The 22,387-nt window shown below is 36.1% G+C and overlaps 2 protein-coding genes across 4 annotated transcripts; one reads left to right on the top strand and one right to left on the bottom strand.

Moving 5' to 3' along the window:
* On the top strand, nucleotides 2,175-4,877 carry LOC109232985 (40S ribosomal protein SA-like). The gene is made up of 5 exons (XM_019398696.1): nucleotides 2,175-2,431; nucleotides 2,947-3,209; nucleotides 3,290-3,487; nucleotides 3,685-3,886; nucleotides 4,186-4,877. The coding sequence occupies exons 1-5, from the start codon at nucleotides 2,299-2,301 to the stop codon at nucleotides 4,278-4,280; spliced, it is 891 nt and encodes a 296-aa protein (XP_019254241.1). The 5' UTR covers nucleotides 2,175-2,298; the 3' UTR covers nucleotides 4,281-4,877.
* Nucleotides 5,574-21,475, bottom strand: LOC109232982. Of its 3 annotated transcripts, XR_002069020.1 has the most exons (8): nucleotides 20,965-21,475; nucleotides 16,464-16,699; nucleotides 12,065-12,740; nucleotides 9,436-9,781; nucleotides 9,160-9,266; nucleotides 8,180-8,374; nucleotides 5,995-6,799; nucleotides 5,574-5,905 (listed from the first exon to the last, which is right to left on the bottom strand). XR_002069020.1 is itself a non-coding variant. In XM_019398693.1 (7 exons), exons 1-7 carry the CDS (start codon nucleotides 21,145-21,147, stop codon nucleotides 6,047-6,049), a joined length of 2,496 nt encoding a protein of 831 aa, XP_019254238.1. In that variant the 5' UTR covers nucleotides 21,148-21,474; the 3' UTR covers nucleotides 5,574-6,046. The 3 variants fall into 3 exon arrangements, 2 of the variants coding, with proteins under 2 accessions (XP_019254238.1, XP_019254239.1); XM_019398693.1 differs by having other exon boundaries at nucleotides 5,574-6,799; nucleotides 20,965-21,474; XM_019398694.1 differs by having other exon boundaries at nucleotides 5,574-6,799; nucleotides 9,160-9,254; nucleotides 20,965-21,474.

The raw sequence follows: 22,387 nt of genomic DNA, 5'->3' as shown, positions 1-22,387 counted from the left end.
TAAAGCAAAGGAAAAGAGAGCAGCAATTCCATCATTGACAGCCATTAAAAAGCTTTGAAGCTTTGAATTCGAATTTGGGTTTTCAAAAATCATTATTTGTTTGAATTGGGTGTTGTTGCAAATAATTGGGAAAATGACTTGGAGTTTATATCTCAATTTTGAGGGGTTTTGGTGAAGATTAGACTTGGTTTTGGCTGAATTTCAGATTGAAACAAGAAGAAGAAGAAGACATGACATACATTATACTGCAGAAATTGTAGTAAAATTATAGAAAAATTGTAGAAAATTTGTATTCTGTTGTTTATATATTTTCTTTTATTCATTTAACTATTGTATGAAAGTTGAACAACATTGTATAAAAATTATATTTAAGTTGTATGATATTGTGGTTGTATATAACTGAGTAGAAATAATGTATGAAAATTGTAGATAAGTTGTATAATATATAATTAGTTGTATGAAATTTGTTTTTACTATGTATAAATTAAATACAAAATATACAAAAGACATATTGTATAAAATTTGTATTTAAGTTGTATGTTATTGTAGTTGTATTTAACTGGGTAGAAATAATATGTGAAAGTTGTAGATAAATTGTATAATACTATATAATTAGTTGTATGAAATTTATTTTTACTATGTATAAATTAGATACAAAATATACAAAAGACATAGTGTATAAAATTTGTAAAAAAATTGTTTTTTAAGTGGTATGATATTGTAATTGTATATAACTTGATATAAATAATGTATGAAAGTTGTAGATAAGTTTCGGTGCCGCATTCTCTAAATAGAACTTTTCTCATCTCCTCACGAAAAAAGCATTACTGCTTAGAAGAACTGTGGTAACTCCTTTAGGCAAAGGTGGCAGTTCAGAATCCAAATGATTTTTCCTTAAATCCAATAAAAGCAAATTACACAAGGTAGTTAAATCTGGTAATTTATTAGAAATCACATTGTGTGACAGAACAATGTCAGTGAGGGTTGTAATTTTAGACACTGAAATTGGAAACTGACCCTTCAATCTATTATTCTTCAAGCTTAAAATAGTAAGATTGGTTAACGAATCAAACCAATCAGGAACAGTATCATTGAAAAAATTGCTATCAAATGTTAAAGTATGAAGCTTTATCAATCTTGACATCTGAAAAGGAATAGAACCAAAGAGAAAATTTGAACTCATATCCAAAAGTTCAAGTGAAGATAACCTATGTATTTTATCAGGTAGGGGTCCCCAACTACCAAGAGAAACTAAAGTAAGAACCTTTAAACTATTTAACCTTGTCAATGTTGTAACAAAAAAATCAATTGAAAAACCCTGAGATAATGTTTGATTTGGAACATCAAATCCATAAAATTGAAGTCAAGCTGCAAAAATCTCCATTGTAATTCTCCCAAACATCAAGCTGAATTAGATATTCTAAGGGTTTTCTCAACTGAAGTAAAGCTTGAGTTTCATAAGACCGTGCACTTCCAAAGACGTGAAGTTTCCCCGGAAGCAAAGAAAAACAACGGTTTGCTGGAGAGAAGAGGGGAGAGAGGAGAGAAAGAAGGAAATGGTGTAACTAAATCCCTTGATTGAAGCCACAAATAATGGATTGGGAGCCTTTTAAGGTGAATTGTATATATTTGGTAAACAAAACTTATTTATGTCAGGTAATTAGCTAAACATAAACATTAAGGGTAATAAAGTTTCAAATAGTGTATATGTATGAAAAAATTCCTTACATCTATGCCAATTCTATCTTAAATAAGCTGGGCCAACCAAAATTCCACAATGGTCCAACCCAATATGAGTAACGTTTTATAGGGGCAAAGTGCACAAACAGCCACTTTTAATTCTACTATTTGAAATATCCACTATTATTATATATTTAAAGATTACTCAATTTACCCATACTTCAAGATTAAGTATTTTAAATTTTTGAGCTGCTAATTTTGAAATTCAGAATTTATTGTCCTAAATTTGTGAATTGCTTACTTGAAATTCAAGACCAAATATCCAAAATTTCTGAACTGCTAATTTAAAATTCAAAATATAAGATTCCAATTTTTCAACATAATATTTGACTTTAGAATATCGTGTCCTTGAGTTTAAGCCTATTGATTACTTTTTAAATACATTATAACCGTAAATATATTATAAACAATATATTTAAAAGTGACTCATTTCCACGTTTTAGCCACCTCTTCCATTCGAAAAGGGTTTATAGATGCATTGGTGATAGTTTCGATCTGCCGCAAGCAAAAACCCTAGTAGCAGCACAGTAAGCGAAGGGGAAGAAACAGAGCACAACTATGGCGGCGGAAGGAAGAACACTGTCGACAAAAGAAGCCGACATACAGATGATGTTGGCTGCCGAAGTCCATCTCGGAACTAAGAATTGTGACTTCCAAATGGAACGTTACGTCTTCAAGCGCCGCAACGACGGCATGTTACTACTTGTCTCATTTCTTTCAATGTGTGCTTATTCTGATGAACTTTTATCGCAATATTGGATTTCGATCAATCAAACATAGTCTCTAAATTAATTCGTTAGTCAAATCTATATTCGATTTTTTTTAATGATGGTGGTGCAGTTAGACTATCCCAACAGGTTGTCTTTGCTAGAATTTGAACGTGAGACCTCGTGCATTGAATAAAAAGAAGCATCTTTAAATTGCTAAAAATAGGTCCAATATGCGCAGGTTGTATTAGCTTTCTCTATCTGTAACTGCTGGTTACTCTACTAGATCTTTTTTCTGATTTTTCATGTCTAAAGATGATACATATAACTTACTTAGTTTACATAGAATCATTTATTTCATAGTGATAGTTTTACCTGCAATGTTTCATCGTCCATTTTTGACTACTTCCACAAAATATATCTTCGGTCTGGCTTTTGCTTGGTCTAATTTTCAAGTGCTACTCTTTGCTTATCTTGGCCTATCTATTTATATTCTTAGGTATCTACATCATTAACCTCGGAAAGACATGGGAAAAGCTTCAAATGGCTGCTAGGGTAATTGTTGCTATTGAGAATCCTAAGGACATAATTGTGCAATCTGCCAGGCCGTATGGGCAGAGAGCTGTCTTGAAGTTTGCGCAATATACTGGTGCAAATGCAATTGCTGGACGCCATACCCCTGGAACTTTTACCAACCAGCTTCAGACCTCATACAGTGAGCCAAGACTCCTGATTCTCACTGATCCAAGAACCGATCATCAGGTTTTTACATATTTTCCTGATACTCATCATCTATTTTTTAAGCCTTCCAATGATTTATAACATGTTTGAATACTTTGCAGCCAATCAAAGAGGCTGCGCTTGGGAACATCCCAACTATTGCTTTCTGTGACACTGACTCTCCAATGCGCTATGTTGACATTGGTATCCCTGCTAATAACAAAGGAAAGCATAGTATTGGTGTTCTTTTCTGGCTCTTAGCGAGGATGGTACTGCAGATGCGTGGTTCCATTAATCAAGGACATAAATGGGATGTCATGGTATAGACTATATCTTTAAGCTCTAGTTCCATCTTTTTCATTTTGCCGTGGTTGGTTTTAATGCTCCTCTCGAGTTTAATTAACAGCTTAATGCTCCATTTGCAATCGGTACAACTGAAATTTAATCATAAATTCTCACTTTTTTTTGCTGTGAACATCGATTTTTCATTTGCATGTGGTAATTTCCATTGTTGCAGGTCGATCTCTTCTTTTACAGAGAGCCTGAAGAGGCTAAGGAGCAACAAGAGGAGGAAGCCCCTGCAATCGATTATGCAGACTACTCTGCTGGTGCTGCCCTTGGTGGTGACTGGTCTAGTAGCCAAATCCCCGAGGCCCAGTGGACTGGAGATGCTGCACCTTCTGGTCCAGTAGTTGCTAGTGGTTGGTCTGGTGAAGGAGGTTAGTTTGTTATACTGTTTCATGAAACTAGTTCTGGATATCGACACATGACAGAGCAACTGCCAAACTAGTCACTCTATATCGTTCTTTTATCTCCCTTTGTATATCACTAAGGTTATTGTCATATTTTCTGCTAAGAAGTTTGATCCTATTTGGAAGCTCTAAGATTGTCTTAGCGGATGGTGGTTTGCTCGTCTCTTCTGGACTGATGATTTCGAGTTTTTTTTTTTGTCTATTGTGTAGCCAAAATTTGGCGGCACTAATAACTTTACTTTCTTTTTTTCTTGGATGAACTGCAGTGGCTGAGGGAGGAGGCTGGGACACTGCAGCTGCACCTGTTCCAGTTCCTGTGCCAGATGCCGCCCCTACTGCTGGCGCCACAGGCTGGGAATGACCCTGTTTCCTATAGGAAGCTCTTCTTCTGTTCTGGATAAAGAGTAGACATTGTGAGTTCTACAAAAATAGTTTTGTTCATAGCACAGTTAAAGGATTTTCTGTGGATGTACTCAATTATTTAATCATTGCTAGCACGGCTTTTTGGAGAATTTCAAAGTGGTTTTGTTATCAAGAGGTGGAAACTGTCAAATTTGGTTGCTGTTTGGAAAATTTTCAACGCCGATCGGAATTATTACTGCATTATTCCAAAATGGATAACCAAATTCTCCTTAGGAGGGTTTCTTTGATCTCGGACGTTTATTTTTTAAATTTGGAAATTAGAGTTGTGGGTTCCATAACTGCATGAGAAGCATACTACATTTCACTAAAAGAATGAGAAAAGAGCACAACAAAGAGTGTTAGTGCTTATAAGAAACTTGGTCAAGCAAAATGTAAGTCAAGGAGTTAAACGACTTATTATTCTTTATAGCTATGAATTATGATTGTCTTTTTGGTATTTATTATACAAACTATGCAGGTGTAGACTTTTGAGTCTGTTAACTGCTGGTTGTAGTAATTGACCTTTTGATGGTTGAGTGCCCTTTGGGCTTGTTAACTTGAGCACTGTAATCCAACTTTTCAAATCTCTGTTCTAAGGGATATTTGGTCTTACCAAAGCAATGAGTTAGTTCAATTCACGGAACCCAGTTAGGAAACTGATATTATTAATGGTATTAAGAAAAGAATAATTTTGAGTACTACCCCATGTTCTTTCCCTGTTATCAATATTTTTTTCTTCATTTTGTAATTTTCCAACTTTCATTATGTGTAAAAGATCCATGCTTTTCTTTTCATGTAATACAGATTTTAAATGGAAAAAGATAGTCGAGAAATGTCCAAAATAACCAGAATAATCAGTTTAAAAATGGAACTTGCATTTAGGTTGCAAAAGGTCATTGGCTGCAAAGGAGTTGAATTTCACCATTTTCCTCGTCTTGTTCTACTTCTTCTTGTCTTCTCAAATTCTTTTGTACTTGGATTCAAGCTTTATTTCTTGGCATCTCGTGAATTTCTCTTTTAACTCTTTTTAGTTCTCTTATTTCGTTATCGAAAATTAATTTTCGTTTTCTCTTTCATAGGCAGGAGCCAAATTTTTTAATCAGGAATCGCTTTAATCACAGAAGTTAAACATTGAGGATGTAATAGACAAAGAAAATAACATAAATAGTCTCTGAAGTATGACGCTTACATTTGTTTTATAGTTTTCAAAAACTGAATTTGCAAGCAGAATTGTTGACAGTTTTTTGAAAAATAAATAAATTTCAGCTTCTGAATTTCAATAAATCGAATCAAGTGATTTTCTGTGATGACAACATCTCTCAATTTAACAGCAACCCGATGAAAAAATGACCAAAATAATCACTTGAGTTTATACAATCAACGTAGAGCTATTTTTCTTCTTACATCTCCATAACTAACGAACAAAGCTTGTTTAGTCCTTGAACTGAACCTGATGGGCTTCATAACTCAAGCTGCTCTTCCTCATGGCAACTAAAGATGAACCATCGGACGACGACTCAAAGCACGAAGACTTATATTTAATTTGTTCCTTTACATGGTTGCCAGTTTACAGCACCTGTGTGACTGAAACGTGTGCAAAAATGTGTTTGCATAAACGTTAAAGCACAAATGAAACAGCCATTAATCGATAACAAGATACACTGGGGACTTGCCTTATTAAACAAACTGCATTGGTGAAGCTGCAAATTTACAATATTCCTTTTTTCACTGTTGTCCCCTCATTCTCTCAACTAAATTTCTCCCCTTCTCTTCTATGTGACGTGCCCTCTCTTCAAGTTTCTCCCCCATTTTTTTCCCCAAACCAAGCATCCTAGCCCTTCTCCCTATTCTTGTAGACTTTGTATCATCTTCTCCAGTAATTTGATTTTTTTCTTCAAGTAGTACCAGTTGTCGAGAAGGTGACTTGCATTCTATGTTCTCCTCTGTGCTCCTGAGGTGACCCACTTGCTGTTCCTCATGCTTCATTAACGGGGCTTTCAGTTCTTCTGAATCCTGGTTACTTGTACTAGGCTGCGCTATAGGAACTGATAAGGATGCACGTGGATCCAATGACTTGCTTTGCAATGCAGACCATCCAACTTTTCTTGGCTTTTCTTGTTTGCCTTCGGCATTGCTAGTGGTACTTCCTGTATCTGGACTAAGCGTAGGAACTGATAATAATGCCTGTGGATCCAATGACTTGCTTTGTTGATTAGCCCATCCTGTTCTTCCTGGATTTTCACTTTTGCTTTCAGCATTACCACTGGTGCCTCCCCTATCAACTTCAGTGAATCGTGTTGCATCCCCAGGTTGGGAGCTGGGTGCTTCTTGTCTGTTGGCATTATTACCTGCAGTTTCTCGATTAATCCATATAAATGGAGCAACTTGTCGGGGGACCCAGTCATCCTTTTCCGCCAACATGCAGGGGATGCATACACTTTCACAGTTTGGAAGTACCAGTGTTTCACGAATAGCAACCTGCATTAGTTATGATAGCATCAGCTAACCTTCTGAAGGAAATTTCACCCGTGTTTTGAGATCAGCACTAGGAGTATTACGTACCATTTTAGCAAAGAGAACAATATAATTGAAAACATTGCATACACTGCTCTGTTGAATTTAAAGTAGATCGAATTCATAGGTGATTGAGAACGAAGCAAGTAAAAATGTTTAAATAACAACTTACCAAAGAGAAATGATCTAACCACAAACTAGTTACGCTGGCTTAGTGTATCCAGCTTACGCATTTCGTGTTGAAGATTATAACCTGCCATCAATCTTTATCTTCTTGAATGAATGTCAGCAACTGAATCACTCCTGTCCCTCTACTCTCTGGATCTTAAACGACCTTTCTTCTACAGTTTCTGACTAGACTCTACTTATTCTGAGACCGATTTTGAAATACAGAAATTTCAGCAGACAATGTCTTTGGGGTCACATCGACTATGGAAGCTACAACTACACAACACTAACGGAAACAGGAAGGAATACGGTAACATATGGGAAGTAGCACCTAGGCTCTTATGTGGAAAGGTTTGAAGAAGTGGAAGATACTCTCTTCCATATTCAGTGCATTTTTCCGCTTTTTGTATATTTTTGGATTCATATGAAATATCCATTTTTAAAACTGGCTATATTTTCGTGGGAAGGGACTCTTTGTATATAGTTAGGATTTGACATGGAATCTATAATCAATCAACCATTATATCTTTTCATATGATGATTGCTAAGTACTTTTTTCCAGTACTATCTATTTCCAAGACTTCCTCAAATCTTTTTGATTAAGAAGACTTTCTCAATATTCTAGAAATTTTAGTTCTATTGAAGACGCAATTAAGTAAATAAAAGTGTGTTCTCTCTAACAGCTTAAGCTTAAGCTTTTAGATGAGATGGTCATACACTTCAACATGGTAGCAGAGCAGGCAAAGGTTCTGGGTTCGAGTGTCACCGCCACCCGATATAAAAAAGAATGTCCACGTGCTTGGCTCATAAAAAAGAATCAAGCCCGCACGTGAGAGAGCGTATTGAAGACGTAATTAAGTAAAATAAAAGTGTGTTTTCTCTCAAATAGCTTAAGCTTTAGATGAGATGGTCACACTTCAACAAGTTCCACAAGTTACCTTGCAATCTGTTGACCCACTAATATTACTCTTTCGCTAATGATCCCAGAAACCTTGACCAGCTGAAAATGGATTTAAAGCTAGCGAAGTGTTGTAACTATTAAGGTAATGGACTTCAATCTTAATCACCCCATAATTGGTTTTTAATCATGCTAGGTCAACGGAAAGGGGTTAAATGAGAAGAAGAGATGCATAGACACATAATCAATTTGTAGCACAGATAACTTCTCAATCTGACCTTAAATCGATTGATCAGGAACGAAGAAAGATGCGCGCTTGAGATCTTATGCTCCCCAACAAAAGAGTCCAAATGGAAATCTATATCGGGCATTGATGTGAATCCGAACCATATTTGATCTGAAGGTGGCGGCTTTATGTATAGCCTCATAGTTCCTTGAATGGATGCAACCCTAATCCCCAGTGAGAGTGAAACCTGGAGAGTTTAAAGATTCAATGTTTAGAATGCAAAAGAGCTTCTTCAGCAATTCGTTATAGTACAAGAAGTACAAGAAATAATATATTCAGAAACCAATATTACTAATTTAGTATAGTGCACATTTTGATTGAGTTCACAAAATCTACATGTTAACCTATGTTTATGGAACCAAAAGAATATTAATAATACTGGAATCAATCTCCTTTTCTGTGATCACCCCTTAAACCAGTCAGTGCAATGCTCAAACATGCTCCACTGTAAAGAAATAAATTGCTGACACAGAATGGTTCAGATTTAAGGATTTGATGAGGAAATGGTCTCCTATGGCCACTTACAATTTGAATAGAAGAAAATGACCTTGTCAGATCTCTTGTGCGTAAAAATGAAGATCTCTTGTAAAAAAGATATAAAACAATCAAAACAAATTTGTGAAGGACTACAAAACCAATTAACCCGGATTTAATATAGTTGGCCGTGACAGTGTAGTGATTTTGTCCCTCCCCGTTTTCTTTCCCTCCAAAAACCGAAAAGCGGGAATTAATTACTAATTGATGGAGTCGACCCTAAAATAGTTCGACAAAACAAGATGTTGCAGAAATATGATTTTAACCCGTCACCTCAATGTAATGAGCCTTGCGAGCTATCAAACTCTCTACCGTGTACCGAAGATAAGAACTGAAATAACTAATAGATAAACAAGGAATAAATGTGCCCCTCCACCCTATCTATATTCTATACATATAGAATAGCCCATTGTAACAAATAAAGGAATTGATACCAACCTGTGAAACCTGTTTGGCAACAGAATTAAAGATGGACTTCCACCTAGACACTTGAGGTGACTCACTTGGAATGATATTCGAGCTTCTCATCCCATCTGAAAATTCACCTGATTAATGCACCTCAATTACTATCTAATACAAACAATTCTACTTTTAAAATAGTGGACTATTCCCCTATAGATAACTATACAAATAACCATCAAGTATGCCTAACCAAATTAACATATTATGATTGGAAATTCCAAATATTATAGATCATAAAAAAAAAAATAGTACCTTCGTTGGTTTGGTCAATCTTATTAACATTCTCTTCAGAATGTTTTCCTTTTCCACACTGCTCAAATCCTTCTAGTAAATCTGGTTTGGCATCATGACTGGCAGCGGAATCTACATCTGATTCGTCCCCTTCAGGAAAATCAAGGTCCTGAACTGCAACCCTTGTCTCGACATCCAAGATTGCACCACCAGAATACTGAAGATCAATTTCGAAGGCCCAAAACTCATTCATGTCTGAGGGAAGAACCCTCATTGCACGTATGTAGGGAGGAAGGTTACCAATATTAACGGCAGTACAGGTCACTTCACCTATGTAACTGGGAATTCGTATATCGGACAGCGTTCTCTACAAGTAAGAGCACACAGAATCATAGCTCAGTTAGATAAAGCAAATGTCCTTTTAATTTACTATGACAATGGAACATAAAATGTCAGAATAAAACATACAAGCCTACGAAGCTTCAAATAAAGCATTAAAACAATTTCCTCCCATGATAACTTGAGTAGAAGAGAAGAAAATATCAACCATTCCAGACACAACTTTCTAAAACAGAAAGATTGTATTATAAGGAATCAAATTCAGTTTTTACTCAAACACTTCCTGCTGACAAAACTCAATTGCCAATTTTCCAGCAACACAACTAATTACAAAAAGATGTTTATATGCTTGAAAACAATGGTGTAGCGCCGTAGCCAGGAATTCCGCCAGGGTGTTCCAACTTTAAACAGGTCAATACTATTTTTTGTCAGATGAATGGTGTACTAAATTTTTTAAATCAAACTATGCAATATTTAGCTAAACAATAAAAAAAACTTTTAATAGAACTATAGGTTTATAAATCAAAATTAAAATAACAAAAAGACAACATTAGAAATTTTACTAATAAAAGTAAACATAAAACTAAAGGAAAGAGAGAGTCGAGAGGATTTGTAGTTTGTCGAGAGCTTTTGTTAAGGAAATTATTGTATAGCTTGACTTTTAAACTATAAAATTTATTTAAGAAATAAATTTTAGTTAAAATATTACTTTTAAGAATAGTTGTTTATTTCTACACAAATTTTAAGTTTTAAGAGTTTGCACCAAAAAAAAAAAAAAAGTTTTAAGAGTTATATTAGGAAATTTTTTAGATTCAAAAATCAAATAGACCATACATGGTGGCCTCCGTTTAGTTTTGGCACTTTGAACCGTTGGATTCCCTCACTCAACTGTGTTAAGTGTGTTCAAAATATAATAAATAATCATATAAAGTAGTTTTTAACTTATATATGCGTGAGAATGCATGTAGGAAAATCTACTTTTTTTTTTAACAATGATACAATGAGCCCTATATATAATACATATTCTACTCCTACTATATATGGGACTAGGACATATTCTATTCCTACTACATATAGGACTAGGACTATTTACACATAACTATTTAACACTCCCCCTCAAGCCGGTGCATACAAATCATATATACCGAGCTTGTTACATATGTAACTAATACGAGGACCAGTGAGCGACATGGTGAAAATATCTGCAAGCTGATCATTCGCCATACAAGGCCACTCTCCCTGAGCAACAAAACCAAGTGGTTGCTGATAAGCAAAAGTTGGCCAAAAGGTCGCCGGAAAAAATTGAAAATAGTGAGACTAAACCGAATTTCACACTACAAAATACGTTCTAAAACACCACTAGAAAATAGAACTTTTCTGAAAATTACTGTTCACACCGGGAATCACTATTTACGCCGGAAAAAGTACATTGTTTACGCCGGAAAAAATAAAGTTGTCAGAATTTGATGTAATTTATATGGGTAGGCTCGGAATAACTGGATGAGTAAGTTGTCCTGAAAAAGTTCTGTCAAAAAGTGATCGGAATGGCTCACATGCATCGGAAAAGTTACTGTAGCTCGCCGGAACCCTAGTTCTGGTGGCGCGTGGCCGTGGAGGCGCGTAACTTTCTGCCGGACCAATTGACTGGGGTTTTGTTGCCTGCTTTTTTGAACAAGATGGCAGTGTTGGTGTTTGCAAAACACTTACCAATGAGGAGATAATGCAAATCAATCTTGAGTCGTCAACCGGAAAGACTTTTCTGTTCAGATGGGACTGGAATTTCTGGGGTTTGGTCGCACAAGGGTTTCAGATCTGGTGGTGGTACTGGTATATGCGCAGTACCACTGTAGCAGTGATGAACCCTGGGAACAAGACGAAGTTGCCGGAAAATTGCACGGCGACGAGATCTTTCTTCCCGGATGTCGTTGGAGTGACGCATAGCGATACTTTTCTCACTGAAGCTCTGATACCATGTGAGAATGCACGGGAGAAAAATCTATATTTTTTAACAATGATACAATAAGCCCTATATATAATACATATTCTACTCCTACTACATATTGGACTAGGACATACATATTCTACTCCTACTACATATGGGACATATAGGACTAGAACTATTTACACATAACTATCTAACAATATGCAATACAAAATTTTCGGCGAAGGGGGTGCGCTTGACTACCCTTGGCATAGGGTGGCAACGCCACTGCTTGAAAAGCAATACTTAGTAAATTATGACGCCAGTAAACCTAAAGCTTAAACCAAGATACATACATCTCCTAATGGAAAGGCAAAGGAGATCACAAACCTGAATCCTGGCTTGCAAAGAGGTTCTCATCTGGTCATTTCTTTTGGCATCAAAAAACAAACGGGATATTAACAAATTCCAACAAAGGGTTCCTTCATCACCGAAAACCCTGTCATCAGAATCTGCATCAGAAGTAACAGATATTTGACTCCGGCTTCCTGATCCAGTAGAAGGCACTACAACATCCTTAGTAGAAAAATCAAGAGGCTTGCGTGTTGGAGCCGATTTAACACCACCACCAGCAAAAGCAAGGTCTTGGAAGGAATGAACTCTCTCACTTATCTTCCTTTCTTCATGGTCTGATGTTGAAATGAAGGTTCCCTTATTTTCCGGAGCACTCTTAGAAGCTTTCTTGCCAAGCTTTTTCAAAAATTGCCGAACTTTTGATGAGGAACCATCAAACTTACTTGATTTATCACCTAAATCAACACCAATGCTTGAATGTGGTTTCATAAATGAAGGATATCCTGCATTTAATGACATCAGGTAATTTTGAAACTCTATGTTCAACTTGGCAAACCACTTTAGTTTTTCTTTGTCCTCGCAGGATGCAAGACGAAGGGATTTGCACCATGCTTCCTTCTCCCAGCATGTCTCAAGATAAATGTAAAGTATTCTACTTCCTTCATATAAAGTTGATGCTCTGCTCTCTATTTTAATAGGATATCTTTTTGCCCTGTAAAATTGTACCAGATAACACCAATTGAAGCTGTAAGTTATTGTTATTAAATCTTGCATATTTGTCAATGAGATAATTAGACAAACCACTAACTTAACTGGATGCTAAAATCAACTTTAGAAAAAGATAGGAGATTAACTTCATCATAAAAAGTATACAGTATTACCTGCTCTAATGAAGTTAAATTTTTTCTTAATTGATAACACCTCACATTGTGGGTTTTTGTACTCCAATCTTTCACAAACCACTTGAGAGAAAACGGAGCATTTCAATTATCCATGAATATATTTCATCAAAAAATTGTATATGACTATATATTAAGGTCACTTATTTGTAGAAAATAACTTATTTCTCACATTTTTTGATAAATTCCACCTGGTATTTTGTTCTTTATTTTTCCTTCCAATGACTTCTTAAAGCACACTAAGAAAATTGTTTTCCTTTATAAAGTGCTGCTATAGAATGTGTTTTACCTGTTAGTAACTTATTTTTCACATGTTCTCTTTTACTGTGGGGAAGTGGTAACACCATTTTCAATTGCATTTTTTATGGATAAGGAACTCCATTTTCAATTATAGCCAAACTGATTAAATATCACATGATACTTTTACCTATTACAATTTACAACTACTTTTCACATTGGGTACCAGTATTATCTATATTTTCTTTTTGTAAACCAAAATTGAATGTAAGTCTTTCCTTTTTTCCAAGCTCTTCAGAAATAATGTCCAGTTTAGTAATAAGAAAGTCTTATCATAAATATTATATTATACAAAAAACTTAACTAGTTTTTTCAGAAGACAGAGGGAGCAAAAAGCGAGCTATCAACCATGAAAGATAACGATTATAATAATATCTCAAAAATAGCACCAAGTCAAATCAGGATATGCAGGGTTTTCACTCAGTTTTTACGCCCAAAAAGAAAGAGCGGGACATGCTCATGTATTACAAGTCACATCTAAATCCTAGACGAAATGTAAGAAGGCAAAAGGAAGTACAGAAAGTTGCAAAGCATTTCGCCATTATGTAGCTTTTCGCTCCAAAGTGAGAGTCAAATAACAAAACAAACAACAACAACCCAGTGAAATCCCACTAGTGGGGTCTGGGGAGGGTAGTGTGTACGCAGACCTTACCCCTACCCCGAGGGGAAGAGAGGCGGTTTTCGATAGACCCTCGGCTCAAGAAGACGAAAAGAGGCAATATATCAGTACCATCAATAAAAACCATAGAAAAAATAACAACATCACAAGAACCAAAAAATAGATGAAAAGCAAAATAATAACCTGTAGATAAAGCCCGGCACTAAGAGAAACGAAAGAGTGGTGTGAACTCAACAATAACCACTAGCAGTCTAAGACTAAACCCTAACAGACTAGCCTCACTCTGGAGCGCCGTAGAAAAAGTGAGAGTCAAATAGCTTCTTTATAAATTGAACAAGCTCCAAATTTCGAGGTAATCACAACAGACGAACTAACAATCTAATTGACATCCGCCAATCTATGGTGAATACGACAACACCTAGCACATAAAGTGAAAGTTAATATGCTCTCATGGTCAACCACTTATTTTGAAACAGATTCAATATTGTCCAAAAAAAACTTGATTCTCCAATTTTGATCAGGAGAGGAGTAGGTCAAGCTCACCCAGAAGTTAGAAGACTAGTTTCTTGCAGCCCAAAATATTAGGGAAGCAAATTGGATTCACTCTGCAATTGTTCTGCATAAATTTCTCCTGGGACATTACCAAATTATACACAGAAGTTCGTGCATTAAACAAATGAAAGCAGCCTACAGTCAGATGAATCACCGATATTCAAGTAAGAGCAATAACAATCAGTATTGTAAGAAGTCAGGGATGACGCAAGATTCAGTTGAATGGAGCTTAAAAGGTGCGTGGAGAAAAGCAAGTGTTAAAATGCTAACCCATTTCTTTCTACCACAAGCATCAAAATTCAACCTTGAGTCTTCGTCACCTGGAAACCTCAATTCCATTTGCCATCTTCTCAAATAGCAAGGTAGCTAGATTATACCACATTCGTAACATAAGATATTATACCTCCTTAAACCAGCCAACCAATAAATATGTCATGTAACACCAATTTGCAGAGCAAAATATGGTGTATGATATCTCCAGTGATACTTATGCAGAAAATTTAAAATGAATAAAAAAGAAACATTACCCACAAATAGGAACAGTAGACCTAATTATGGATGCATCAAGCCATCAACCCAATAAAAGAGAAAGGCGGAGAGAGATAGAGCTGCCACTGGAACATTTCTTATGGTGCATAATGCAAGTCTGACATCCATCTTCAACCTAACTCAATGAAACCTAAGATTTTGCTAGGAAAAGGGAAGTCTATTATGGGCAAAAAGAGAGGTCTGCTTACATTTGCCTACGCGGCAAGAATTTACCAATCAACTTCTTGACGCTAGAGAAAAAGGGTACTTGGTTTTCTATCTTCTGTATGCTATTTCTAATAAAATTCTTAGCTTTATTATTAAATAAACTCTGCAGTTGTCTGAAAATCTCACAACCAGGATTTGAACTTCAAATACTATAATAATTTTTTATTCTTTTACTAAATCCAGCACCAAATGTTAAGAACCCGAATTCACAAGACAAAGCAAACGAGGGAAATGATAGGTTTAATTCATAAACTGAACGAGTCAATCATTACAATAACAGAAACTAGAACTAAGAAGGAGATTAAGAGAAGAAGGATTGAGAGAGCAGAGATAGTCCAGAGGAAGAAGGGAGACGAGAGGGGAACAGAGTTCTTTAACAATACGCATAATCCCAAAATCACCGACCGCTGCTCTTTTTAATAGAATTGTTCTTGGGATCATTACTCAACCCGGATCCCAAATTAGCATGGCCCTATTGTTTGTTCTCGGCCCAATAGCTCTTCTCAGCCCAATAGCTATTTGTGTGTTGACATCCTTATTGGACTGGAGTTGATTCATAACACCAAATGACCAACCTACTTTCATCCAATGATGCTACAGAGATACATGTAGGCGCGCGCGCGCACACACACACACATATATATATATATGTGTGTGTGTGTGTGCGCGCGCACATCAACTTCCAACTACCATACTATTTCAAGCTCAGACAAAGAAGAATCTTTTGGTTCACCTTTATGTCTACTCTTGCTTTTGGTTCATCTTTTGTGCTTTTGGCACACAGTATCAGAACATAGCACATAATTCAACTACTTCTGCATACTTCTATAAAAGAATTTTTAGCTTACTCATTTTGAAATAAAATCTGCAGATGCCCAAAAAAACTCCCAACCAGAAGTTGCAATTCAGATACCGTAAATCCAAAAGGTTTTAGTTTAGCTAAACCCAGCAGCAAATACAAACCCACTTCCACTCTATGAAACTACCAAAATACATGTAGGCACATATGTGTGCTCTTCAGCTTTCAACAATCATATTAACTCAGACTCAGACTACAAAGAATGCTTTGGGCTCATTTTTATGTCCACCCTAGCTTTCATGCAGGCAGAATCACAGAGAAAAGACATAGCCTATATCTCATTACAGCTAGAGACTAGGGAGCTCTTCCAGATCTGAGCCTTCAATACTAAGTTAAGTACTATATTCTCAAAATTGCTAGAAGAGGAATAGGAGCGTAAGATAAATCTTGGCAATGTTGGGTGGCAGTCCAGCTTAAAAACACTTCAAAAGATAATAGTACTCCCAATATTACCATTTTCTAGAGGACAAGCTTGAAGCAGAAACAGCTGCTATAATGCAACCTTTGAGTAAAATTTCTACATGGGAACCATCTGACTCTGTTAGGACGAGATAATGATCCTTGATTTGGGCAAATTTCTGAGTAGGTGTAACCTCTAAGATCTCTTTCTTGGCCTTTTGCTGCTTCAAAGTTTTATCCACAGGAAAAGCCTTTGGTATTCTTTCAGATTCTAGAATCCAGACTATCCCCTGGAAAACAGAACAGAAGCACAATACAATAAGTTGAAACAGATCGAGTCCATTTGGGAAAATGTGAAAGGTTCCTGAATAGATAAACAAAACTCAAATCTTACAGCACAACGTCAGCTTGTGAGCAATTATCAGTTTATCCCGGAAAACACATATCTCAGAACAAAATTGTGAAATAGAAACATTTTGATCAAGATATTATAAAATAACAAAACTGTGACGAAGAAATATCTTCTTAAAGTAAGAATAATATCCTAAACAGTCTGAAAAAGAAACTTACTTCAAAATTATACCTTGAGCTTGAATATAACAGCAGATCTAAACTGATAAGCTCTCTAGCACATCCTATCATGTTTCGCCAATGGAAATAATGATGTGATCTCTTCCCATTTTCTAGTAGAAAAAGAGGCTTGATGACCAGTGAGAAATTGATATCACTTGTAGGCTAAGTTGCTCGGACACGGGTGCGGGTGTCCGACACGGGTGTGGATCTAGAGGTCGGATCCTTTGAAATGTAAATTCTAAGATTCGGGGATATGGATCCTAGTACGGATACGGGTGCGGGGATCCGGCTAAAAATAATTCAAAAAAAAAATTATATATATACCTTCAAAAAAAAAAAAAAATCATGAGAAATTTTGTGGAATACTGGTGTATAGCTTGTAAAATGTGAATTTCTTTTTTATTCTCAAGTTGTAGATAAGTAAAGGATTAATTTTCTAGATAAAGTACGCTATTTTCTTCAAATTTACCCTAGTTTTGGTTCTGATTACGGAAATCAAATTGTATTTCGTCTCGAATTTTTCCGTCCGTCGTGTTCAAAGTACCCAAAATCGTTTGACCAGATCCGTACGGATCCCATACCCACACCTATACTAGTGTCGTGTCGACACGGGTGCGGCCCTTAAACTGCCCTGTCGGAGCAACTTAGCTTGTAAGACAACTATTATATTGTCTGAAGTATCCTAAGATGTAATTTTCTACTAGAAGCCTTTTTCAGTAATAGAACATTTAAATCCTCTCAGAGAACATCTTTTTTCCTTCTCTTCTGGGAAGGGGGAGATGACGGAATGCTATTTGTTATCCAAGTTTACAAATAATATTAGCCGTTAACAATAATCTTCTAATTAAGAAAGGCCATAAAGCTGAAAACTTGGCCTTCCTGGGCCTGGTGGGTTGATCTCGAAGAATATTTTTGGAATATGGTCTCAGGAAGCACTTCTGGTGTTAAAGAACCTAAATTATTGGATATTGAATTGAGATGGGTCTAAAAAGAGAATGACTAGTGAGGATTTATATAGCAACCCCATTAGCTCGGAATTGAGGCGTAGTTGCGTTGATGATGTTCTCAAGAAGCACAAGAATCCACTTCTAAGTTTCAGTTGTACAATGATGGGATGGTTTTCACCAGATAAGTGTTTGACAATGAGAGTTCAGGCAATTCCGACCAGTACCGATCCCTGATCATTCACTGTTTAGTCTTATCCAACATAGGCTTAAATCTTACCAGCCTTAAATCTCTACTCCGTCGAAGATGAAAAAGACACTGCAATCCGACACCCTATTAGGGGGGGAGAGTTGAGTACTTTTAGTGTCAAAAAACACTTTGCAGGTGTTTCGACGTTCTACGAAAAAAGCGCTTTTGAGAAAGCACCAATATTTGATATGTATTAACCTACTTCTTTGGAATAAAAATATAGGCATAATTTTAAAAATACTTTCCCACTATCAAATCAAAGTTGCAATATTTTTGACTAAGTTAACTTCTAGTTAATTAAATACCAAAAGTACATTATAAATTGTACACTTAATGAAGTATTTCACTGCTTCTACAAAATCTATGGCACATCCAAATGGTTCCAACGCATATACCTTAACCACTTGAAGTTTCCGGTAATAAAGCCTTTTAGATTACTTTTACCTCAATGTTCGATTCTTTAATTTCAACGGTGTAGCTCAACCTCATTCTACAGCCCTTTTTTCAAAACTGAAACAAAAACAATACTTAGTTCTCCTGTTAGCATATCAATGAGAAAGACCCAATTTTCACCACTCAAAGTCACCTCAAAACAAGCCTAAACTGCTCGTTGCTTTCGAATCCAGTTAATTCAAACAACAATACATTTGTAGAAGTTATTGAAGTAAACACACCTTTTATTCCATGTACACGTATATAAAAGGTTAGGTATGTACATCAATAGCCTTAAGTGTTATCTAGACAGACCTAAATAGCCTCTATGAATTTAAACCATATTCCAAAATACTTATGTGATCTATGCATTCAAGTGTCCAAATTACATTCTATCTTCTCCCACAGTTTGAGCAAGAGGAGATACAATGTCAAGATTTAACATAGCATATAAAATCTAAAATGTGACAAACGTTTCATGAAGATGTCTACTATCCAATTTGTCCATGGCGATACATTTACTAATAAGGTCACCAGCTACTACTTTTTCTCTCACAAACTGAATCAATTCCTAATAATTTCTCTACGAGCATGTTGAGGGTTAGCAACCATACAGATTGTGCAAATACTATCACAGTACAAACAATTGGACGAGGAAGGGAACCACAAAACCTCAGTTGTAACAGTATATTCAACCTCAGAAACAGGAGGAGAAACTGTGGGTTGTATCTTGATTTCCTAAGGAATTAAGTCTCACCCAAAGAAACAACAATAACAAGTAACCAGGCGACGAGTAACAAGACAACCAACCCAATCAGCATAAGGGACGCGGGCAAAGTTAAGGTACACTTTTATTTGTTCAATTATGTCTTAACAAGCTCCCTCATGTGCTGTTTCAAAATATATATTTTTTTAATTTCAAAACAAGCTCCCTCACGTGCAGACTTGATTCTTGTTCTTTTAAATTGTATCAAGCATGTGGAAATACCTTTCTTCATAACAGAAACACACACTTTGTATCAATGTACAAGTACATATGTCATATAGAAGGTTCGGGGGTGGATGTTGGCTTTAAGATATGGGTTTGGCAGAACCCACTATCACTGGCCTAAACTCTCTCTCTCTATGTGTGTGTGTGTGTGTGTGTGTGTGTCAGGAAAAGTGTATTCAACACATACGGGCTCATGGAAAAGATCCTATACTTGAGATAAGTGAGCACAAGAGCTTGTAATGAATGCTTTTACTAGTACTTGAAATAATCTTTATTACAATTTATCCTTTGCCCCATTCTTTGAGATGCCTCCTTGCCGATCAAGGAGCAACACTGCTCATGATAACCTTAGCTTTAAGCTGCTATCGTTCGGTTCGAATAGGTCAAGTTCTTTTGATCGCTTTCTTTAGGCGGTCTTCCTTTATCTTTCCAAACGTTGAGAGTGGCTATGGTTTGAGATGAGAAAGGAGCACTGACCGAACACATTGAATGAATAAGAAATTAACAACAAAGGGGATCAATTATTCGACCAAGTCCTAGCAAGGAAGATGTAGATTACACACTTCGAAGTAAGCTTATGGGTTGTTTCGGAGCTTGCTAAGAAATCCACTATATATGTACAAAAACTAAATTTAGAAGCCAGTTACTAGCACTTGAGGTCACTGTCCTGGAAGTCGAAACCCATAAAGTTCAAATTTTGGACCCGCGTCTTAGAAGGTTAGGGATGTAAATCACTAGCCTTAAGTCTTATCTACATATATCCAAATAGACTACAAATACCATATTCAAAATACATTTATCTACTAATACATTCAATTCCTCAAATCACATTCCATCAATGTCCCCTAATAGAAAACAATAGGTTAATAGCCACGCAAAAGAAACACACGCACACACACAAAATGGGTCAGGAAATCACACACGTCCTTCGTTCCAAAATGTCCGACACGTCTCATTTCCTGAAATTCGGATTAATTGCACTTTGACTAACAATTTGAAATGCATTTATTCACTACTTAGATAAGGGAAGACTAGCTACTTATATACTTCTCATATAGTTTCCAAATACCTAACTTTTAGTTTTAATGAAGAGTTTAAGTAAAAAAAATTTATATACTATCATGTCACGTTTAGCTATTATATCTCACTTTTTCTGAAAGCTTACCTGTAAATATTCTTTGGATGACCTGATAGTGTAATTTTTTTTCTTTACTATATTACTTAAGCTCTTATAAGATGAATTGATCTAGTAAATTAAGCTTCCATATTGACTCTCTGCAAACCAATTTTGGCAGAACGAGTACATATGTGTTGGCACGGGTAAAAAATTGAGCAGCTTAAACATTAAGGAAGTAAATGACATGCCTGTTTTTGGTGCAGAGAGAAATCGAAGTCCTCAAGAGAAGATAGCGAGCCGTCCGGTTTTGCTTTATCCACTTCACGAGCCACTTTACGGTTCAACCAGCGAATCAAAAGCACCACTCCCACAGCTTCCACTGCAAGGACCGTTACAGCTCCCAGAACAAACACTATAAAGAGCAGCAACATTTCTTTTTCTTTTTCCTAATTTTTCCAAAATGAACAAGCACTAAGATTACGCTCTGTCACAAATCCATTTTTGCAGAAATATTTTTGACCAAGATGAAGAGTGGATTTGAGAGAAAAAGAGAATATAGGCCACCCGTAATTAATTACGAATGAACGACGGAATTCGCGGATAAAAGTACTGTGTTATGGCACATTTCAGCAAAGTGGCTGACCAACTTCTGACTCAAACGCTTCTTGTGAAGTTCTTTTTTGCGATCTAATTGAGGTATTTTCCTAAGTCATAAAAATAAAAATAAAAATAAAATAGTCTACTGTTGAAACAGACATTATTTGTTTCCTATTTTGCCATTTTTTCAGTTATCGTAATTCCACTGGTGTGGTCCATACTTGGTTCTATGGTATGTATTCCTATCATTCTTACCTGTCAGCCTGGCCCATATCAGGAAAAAAGCACACTTACCCACACAGTGACTGATTAATGGAATTTTTTCCTTTCTGTACATTATCAAAATTATCTAAATATTATTATATATTACCCGTCCTAAATAAATTTTTGTTACAAATTATATTGTATACGGTACCCGATTTCGTGAACTCGAGGGTTACTTCATGAGAGAAATCGAAATAGACCATGAGTGAGCCCGATGGGAGGCTTCAAAGATCGAAGTACTCGATGGACACCCAGGCCAAGCGCGACCAGCCTCGAGATAATGTCGTTGTGGTTTTGTAACAGAAAATGCGAGATTCCCGCAATGGCTCAAAGATCAAGGCGTAAATTCCGGAACGGATTTGTACGAACTCGTACTAGGCGGTTAGACAACTGTCAGATTAGATTCCTTACTGAAAAACGGAAATGTACCTTATTTAGGATCCCTCCCCCCCCTATTATATAAAGGGGAGCCCATTCATTTGTAAAGCATCATCTAATCATTGGCAAAGAATATACTATTTTACTTTTCTGGCTGATTGCTCATCAGAACTATCTTTCTCTTTACTGTTCTTATATTATTGTTCTTGGTCCATCTCGAGGTCACTGAGCTCGAGGTCGATACTGCTAAACTATACTGGTTTGGTTCACTTATTTCTATCATTTCTACTTCATACTTCTTGATTATTAATTGGTATTGAATTAAATCACGTATATTTAAAACCATAAATAAAATTTAATTGTTACTCGTATTTTCGAGGTAAACAGTTTGGCGCCGTCTGTGGGGCTAAAGATAGTAGTGATTATTTCATT

Source organism: Nicotiana attenuata, chromosome 10 (assembly GCF_001879085.1).
Source record: "Nicotiana attenuata strain UT chromosome 10, NIATTr2, whole genome shotgun sequence".
In the NCBI taxonomy this organism is placed as follows: Eukaryota; Viridiplantae; Streptophyta; class Magnoliopsida; order Solanales; family Solanaceae; genus Nicotiana; species Nicotiana attenuata.
Note: the sequence above shows the minus strand (reverse complement) of the source record. Positions and strands in the feature narration are given on the sequence as shown.